At 48.7% G+C, this 7,804-nt stretch overlaps 1 protein-coding gene across 1 annotated transcript in view; it reads right to left on the minus strand.

Moving 5' to 3' along the window:
• The window catches only part of AGBL1 (AGBL carboxypeptidase 1), a 411,763-nt gene extending 407,740 nt beyond the window's left edge, over positions 1-4,023 (minus strand). The window contains exon 1 of the mRNA XM_040257131.1: positions 3,782-4,023. Within this exon, the coding sequence (XP_040113065.1) occupies positions 3,782-3,832 (51 nt within the window). The 5' untranslated portion in view covers positions 3,833-4,023. The remainder of the gene's footprint in view (positions 1-3,781) is intronic.
• Between the last annotated feature and the right edge of the window lie 3,781 nt (positions 4,024-7,804).

Genomic DNA, 7,804 nt, shown 5'->3' on the forward strand with positions numbered 1-7,804 from the left:
CTTCGTCTCATGATTTTTCCAAACCCTTCTGTTGATGTCCAAGGGGAAAGCTCAGTTTCTGCCACACCTGGTCCTATGGATGTATGATAGATGGATATTTCTACATCCTCTGTGAAGAATTCTAGAATTTTTTAAACATATGTTTTAGAAACAAAACCCCCAAGTGCTATGAATGAAACATATCAGTCATCATTTTTCCATCCATCCCCTCTTTGCAGCCCAGAGGCTGAAATCATCTGTTGTCTCAGAAATAATCCTTGAAGGAAGAAGTCCAAGGGAAAAGTGCAGTTGCCACCTCCTCCAGGCTTTCTATTATCTGAGCCTCACGCTCACTCAAGGCTGGAAACTGCACAGGCAGCAACCTCATTCACAATCTATAATAGATAAAGTTCCAGAGCCCAAGTCAAGCAAAGGAGCTTCACTACGCACCTTTCAGCCAAGATGCAGACCTGGCATTTGGTCTGAGCAGCTATAATATCAAATAATAAAGTGCAAAGGCCAATAGCAAAAAATGTGCCCATATCACAGCTCAAAATGTGTCGGAGTTGGCATCCTGTGGGACATCGCCGGGTGAGGGCTCCCGGCTTTGGGGCTGGCCTGGCGCCCACATCCTGTTACCGTGGCAGCTCCCCATCTTCCCCATTAGCTCAAACCACACAGAGAAACGAGAGCAGGATGGACAAGACACCTTCCTTTTTTTCCAAGGGTTCTGGAGCCCATCCAGGAAATAAGCAGAGTGGGATGATGAAAAGCCTAGGCAAATGTTCCCAGCCTCTCCACTGTGTCCTCAGCTGGGGAAATTATAAAAACCAGAGTCACTTGAACTGCTGATTATAGCTTATAAGCACTTTTCAAATGGGTTCTCTTAATCCTGGCACAAAGGGCTGAGGAAAGTTTTATTGCCCGCCCCCCCTGCTTTTACAGATCTAGAAATGAAGGCTCAGAGAGGTTGACGGGCTTGCCTAAGGGTGTACAGCTGGTAAGTGCCAGGAATGGGGCAGAAGCCAGTTCCTCCTTTCTCTCACACCTGCGTTCTGTGACGCCACCCCTTCACCCAGGCCCTCATGAGTCAATCTTGTGCTTTTCTGTCTCAACTCATATGGTAAAAGTCAGGCACTTGGAAAATGTCTGGGTAGAAATGCCTTTCAGGGCAGAGATAAATCTGTGTTGAAACTGGGGTAGGAAAAAAAGCACTTAGCCCTTTCCCAATTGTAGAGGGAAAGGTAACAGGTAGAACACTGATATTTCTTGTATATGTATTTATTTGGCTGTGCTAGGTCTTCACTGCAACATGCAGGATCTAGTTCCCTGACTAGGGATCAAACCTGGGTCCCCTGCATTGGGAGCCTGGAGTCTTAGCCACTGAACTACCAAGGCAGTCCCTGGAAAACCAATATTGCTTAATGATCTAGTTGATTTTGTCATAGTTGCCCGAGGAGGCAGAAGTCCCCATCATATCATGGGGACATGGTCACCCCTGTGCTTTGTCTTTCTGGCCATCTGGTCTCTCTTTCTCCTTCCCTTGGCAATGTTCTGGGTGCTTCTGAAAGACTTGGAGAACTCACATTCTACTCAGACATAACCGCTGTTTTCTGCAGAGGTTTGAGAAGTGGTACAAACCCTTCGGTCTCTCACTTTTGTGCACAAGGAGGACTGGCTTGAACCCCTAAGACCTCTGAGACCCTCCATCAAAAACACATTAGCTAAGCTCTTTTCAGAAACTGTTCAGGGTCTAGTCCATGGGGATGGGAATGAGGAGGGGCGGGAGACTCATCAGGAAACATTATTCCATGGAATACCTGTTCTGGGTTCTCACTCTCCTTTTTTTGTTAATATGCCAGAGTTCTAACTCCTACCCTCAAGACTGAAACCAGACTCTGGCAGATACCTGGAGAGAGAGCTGACTCAGGGCTCTGCCAGGAACCCAAGTCAATTCCACCACCAGATTCTGAGATCAACTGGAGTGCACAGGGCAAACATGTTCTGGTTATTTTAGTGTTTTGGTTAATTGGGAATAAGTAGGGCATACTGAGGGCTTCCCCAGTGGCTCAGTGGTAAAGAATCCACCTGCAATGCAAGGGATACGGGTTGGATGCCTGGGTAGGGAAGAACCCCTGGAGGAGAGCATGGCCCCACTCCAGTATTCTTGCCTGGAGAAATCCCATGGACAGAGAAGCCTGGCGGGCTATAGTCCATAGGGTCATGAAGGGTCAGACACAACTAAAGTGACTTAGCACACATAGGGTATAATGAATTTAATTCAGTCTTTCTTTGATGATTGAGAATCCAGAACAATCATTCTAAATATCAATCAGAAATCCCCACAGTAGAAAGATAGGAGATTGAGTTTATCCTGCAGTGACTTCCAGGCCAACTGCAAATTTATTTTCAGGCCCACTCCCACCGCCAACACTCCTAACCCAGATGCATTCTTGCCTTTGTTGCACCGGATAGAATGAGCCAAAGACGCTTGGTCCACGGGATACTGAAGTTCTCTGGTGCTAGTCCCAGTTCTCCTATTAAGTGGTTACATGACCTTGGGAAGCTATTTCTCTTCTGAAATTCAGTTGCTTTAACTGTGCACTGGAAGGTTGGATTTCCTGGTTCTTCAAATTTCTGGGGATATTTTGTTCGGTCGCTAAGTCATGTCCGACTCTTTGAGAGCCCCAAGAACTGCAGCATACCAGGCTTCCCTGGCCTTCACTATCTCCCAGAGTTTGCTCAAACTCTAAATCTATATTTAGGAATATAGCTTTTCTCAAGAATCCAAGGAAAACGAAACTTTTCAAAGCTGGGAAGAAATAAGTGTAAAACATTTACATTCTAAATCCGTGGGTGGGGGTCATGGAGTCCCTGAAGCCCATTCTCTTGTGCCACCTGTCCATGAACTTCAGGTTTAGAAGCCTGGAATAGAAGATCTCTTGGGCCCCTTTGAGGTCTGCCATTCCCTGCATCCGGTTCAGTGCAAGCATCTACCCAAGTCTACAGAGCAGTGATTCATTGACTTTAGTTGCACTTTGAGACCACCTGGGAGGGGAGGGTTTCAAAGATCCAATGCTCAGTTTACTCCCCAGATCAGTTAAATCTGAATTTGGGCGGGTGGGTATCTGCCTTTTTTTAAACACCCTCTGGGAGTTTCTAGTCTGCAGATAAGATAGCAAAACCGTGCCCTGGGAGAAGAAATCTCAAAATTAGGAGTGAATAGAATCACATAGGAGGCAAGGCAGATTCCCAGGCCCCCACCCCTGGTGGCAGTAATTCCTTCTGGCAGATCCCACTGAGAAGATGCACTGTGAGCAGGCATCCTAGGTGGTTCTGATGAGGACCACTCTCTGGGAACCTGGTAATGGCCATTCAACAGAAGCCCAGAGGAGTGGTCTTTCCTGATGCCCCCCTTCCTATACACCCGCCCCCACCCCGGGGTCTCCTGTCCTGCTCAGGGAGCCATTGAACAGGCGTGCATTTGCCAAACAGCCTTTTTCTCCATCTTTCTCATCTCGAGCAAACCTGGATCTTTTAGCCCGAGCCTCTAATCCCACCAGGTTCAATAATTCAAGCAGCACACTCATCAGCACCGTCAGGTTTAATATTTTAACACCAGAGCATCCTTTAGGTCAGCCTCAAGGTGAGAGCTGCTGCTGACTCGGGTGTTAACTGCTGGTTAGCAAACTAGGCCACTAGGGCCACAGCAGACTGCGGGGAGAGCCCCGGCTCCCAGGCAGGCCCGGCGCGGCAAAGATCCGGCTGGCTAAGCTTGGGCGGCCCTCGGCCTCTTGCCTACCTGGAGCGTGTGCAGTAGGACCTGCAGCCCACTGGCTTCTTGTTCGGCCATCACCTCGTCGGGTCCGGGGGAATCGGCTGCCTGCGGCCAGATTCAGATCAGGGCTGGAGAGGCAATGTCTGCCAAGCTGACCTCGCTGCCCGGGGAGAGGGCCTCAGCTGCACGCTGCCGAGTGTGAAGTGAGCACACTGCAACCCTAGCCCTCGGCCCAGGTGCGGGTGCCCCCTGACACCCACTGCGGGGATTAGGTGAGCCCCGGCCTGGGAAGGGAGGAGCACTTGGGCATGGGGGTAGAGAGGGCCCCCGGCGTGAGTCACTCACCCACCTCCAGGCCCACGCAGGAGCCACCCTGGACGGCTGACAGGCATTCCCAGCTGACCTGGTCAGACTCCCTACAGAGGCTCACTCGGCCCTCCCCGCCGGTCCCCCCCTCAACTTTATTTTGGTCTGTTGCCGGCTCCTGGGTAACAAGAGACCCGAGAGCGCTTGCACAACCGTGGCCTTGCAGGGCACAGAAGCCCAAGGCCCCCTGAGGTCCCAGGCTGAGGGACTGGAGCTCTGGCTGAGAAGGAAAAGAACTACTCCAAGTAGCTTTTTATCAAGTGAGTCCCTTATATAATCTGCAGCTTTCACAGTAATCCTACAGTGACAGTGCACGCTCAGTCGTGTCCAACTCTTTCCAACCCCATGGACTGTAGCCCTCCAGGCTCCTCTGTCCATGGAAGTTTCTAGACAAGCATACTTGAGCGGGTTGCCATTTCATACTCCAGGGGATCTTCCCAACCCAAGGATCAAAACCGTGTCTCCTGCACTGGCAGGCAGATTCTTTAGCACTAGCGCCAGGCGATACTATGACTGCATCTCCCTTTTACGAATGAGAAAACTCAGGCACAGAGAAAACTCTGGGCCACAGGAACAGGGCTTAGGAGTGTATGCCCAACCTGCCAAGGTGAACTGGCACCAAACCACGAGCAGGAGCCATTACACCATCCTGCCTCTTGCTGCTGCAAATGCATTGATCAAAGTCATACGATGTGGGCTGGGAGCCCTGTCCCTGCCTCAGGGAGAGTAGATGCCCTGGTGGCTGGTTTCCTCCAGACCAACGCAGGATCCATCACTTCTTTCTATGTCTTCTGCTCAGAATGTGTCAAGAGTTTTAGTGGCTAGTTGGCCACCTAAACCCTGCCCCACGATGTCAACACCCATGTGTCTTATAGTCCTTTAGATACTGGCTTCTCAGAGTGTGGTTGGGTCATCACTCGGTAGCTTGTTAGGCCCTACCCCAGAGCTCCTGAATCAGAAGCTGCATTTTCACAAGATCCCCAGGGGATCCACAGCTGATTGACAACAGTACTAGAGGAGTAAACGTTCAAGAAGCCCCATTTCTGACCCCATTGACGACATGGCCACAGAGAGCCTGTGGGTTTGATGCCTGACAGCTTTTGTCTCCAATCTCCAATCTGCATCCAGCAAGCTCCAAGCACAACTTGCACGTGTGAAATTGGAGAGTGAACTCACTGAACTTCATGACCAACCAAGAGCCCAGCTAGGCAGGAGGGCCTGGGCTCACAGCCAACAGCCCCGTGCAGAGCTCGGGGAGCTCTCATGAGCATCAGAGCAGCCAGCTGGCAGCTGCCCAAGCCCGTTGTGGTGACCAAGGAAAGGAACTCTGTATTTCCCAATCCTACTTGGCTGAAACGTTCTCAAGTTAGGAGACAGACAGCATGTCATTTACTCCCTCTCCATGCTAGGCCAGGCCACACCCTCAGATTCAAGGATGAAATTCATGTGGTGTCTGCCCTCCAGAAACTTCCACTCTTGTTGCTGTTCAGTCACTCAGTTGTATCCAACTCTTTGCTGTCCCATGGACTGCAGCACTAGGCTTCCCTGTCCTTCACTGTCTCCCAGAGTCTGCTCAAACTCATGTCCATCGAGTCGGTGATGCCATCATCCTCTGTTGTCACCTTCTCCTCCTGCCCTCAATCTTTCCTAGCAACAGGATCTTTTCCAATGAGTCAGCTCTTTGCATCATGTGTTCAAAGTATTGGAGCTTCAGCTTCAGCATCAATCCTTCCAAAGGATATTCAGGACTGATTTCTCTTAGGATTGACTGGTTTGATTTCCTTGCAGTCCAAGGGACTCTCAAGAGTCTCCTCCAATACCACAGTTTGAAAGCATCAATTCTCCAGTGCTCAGCCTTCTTTATGGTTCAACTCTCACATCCGTACATGACTACTGGAAAAACCATAGCCTTGACTATACACACCTTTGTTTGTAAAATGACATCTCTGCTTTTTAATTCACTGTTTAGGTTTGTCATAGCTTTTCTTCCAAGGAGCAAGTGTCTTTTAACTTCATGGCTGCAGTCACCATCCAAAGTGATTTTGGAGCCCAAGAAGCCATTCTTAATGGCTTTAAATATAAAGACCTTCCATGTAGGAACTGGACTATAACATCTCACATTAATCAAGAGTGGGGGTAGGGGGACAGTTGATCCCTCCACTTCCCCCACCTCTGATTACAGGAGAGAAGAAATAAAGGCCTCCTGCTTCCCAGGTGGCTCAGTGATAAAGAATCTTGCCTGCCAAGCAGGAGATGTGGGTTTGATCCCTAGGCTGAGAAGATCCCCTGGAGAAGGAAATGGCAACCCACTCCAATATTCTTGCCTGGATAATTCCATGGACAGAGGAGCCTGGTGAGCTATAGTCCAAGGGGTCACAAAGAGTCAGACATGACTTAGTAACTAAACAACAGCAAGGATTTCCATCTTCTATAAGGAGTGGAGCTTTTCAAGGCACACATTCTATGATCCCTTAAAGGTCCAGGGATGCAGGAAGGACTGTACTGTCCCAGGTCATTATCTTAAAGGCAGATATTCATGCCCCTTGGTTGTAGGATAAAGCAAAGGGGAGGAGGAAAAATAAGTCCTCCCTACCAACATATTTCTCAAAAATAAAGAAAAAAGCCAAACTCCCCTGGTAGTCCTGTGGTAAAGGATCCACCTGCCAATATAGGGACACAGGTCCGACCCATGGTCTAGGAAGATCCCATTTGCCTCAGGGTCAACTAAGCCCATGCACCACAACTACTGACCCCTCGTGCCTAGAGCCTGTGCTCAGCAGCAAGAGAAGCCACCACAATGAGAAGCCCGCACTCTGCAAGTAAAGAAAACCCCCCGCTCACTGTAACTGGAGAAAGCCCACGCACAGCATCAGTGACGCAGTGCAGCCAAAAATGAGTGAATGAAGAGGAGGTTGGGAGATTGGGATTGACATATACACACTATATATATAAAACAGATGACTCATAAGAACCTGCTGTGTAGCACAGGGAACTCTAGTCAATGCTCTGTAATAGCCTAAATGGGACAAAATATATTTTTTAAAAAAGGAGTGGATATATGTGTACGAGTGATTCACTTTGCTGTCCACTTGAAACTGACACAACATTGTAAATCAACTAGACTCCAATAAAAAATTTTTAAATAAAAGAGAAAAAGCCATTTTGTACTGAGAATTCACACAAACAACTCTGAGGACCTGAACTAAAGGTATTTTTGTGCTCATGGGCCCTTATGTTAGCACTGACATAAAACTGACCCCATTTGAGTCCCTCTCCTGGATTCTGTCCAAATGAGTCTCTAGTTCCATGTGTGGGCTGATTATTTTCGGCTGGAGTATAAATGGGTGATAGTAGCTTAGTGTGCATGCCCCCATTAGTATTTGAGTTTCAGCAGAGACTTTCCTAAAAGGCAGGAGGAGATACCCAAGCTTGAAGTCCTCCTGGGCAAAATAGCAGCCAGAGAAGATTGAAATGAGCACTCATTACCCACACAGGACAGTCAGACCCCAGGGAAGGGTAACAAGGATGCTACTTTGCGCAGAAGAGAAAGGCCTTCCTTCATTACTTTGTACCTCTTGAAGAAGGCATTTAGAGAAACCTGGATAGAACTCAGTCCACTGGCTTCAAAGAAAGATACATTTAATGTGATCCAGAGATTGCTGTTGTAGTTTCCAGAGGTGT

The sequence above is a fragment of the Oryx dammah genome, unplaced genomic scaffold (genome assembly GCF_014754425.2).
Source record: "Oryx dammah isolate SB20612 unplaced genomic scaffold, SCBI_Odam_1.1 HiC_scaffold_16, whole genome shotgun sequence".
Lineage (NCBI taxonomy): Eukaryota > Metazoa > Chordata > Mammalia > Artiodactyla > Bovidae > Oryx > Oryx dammah.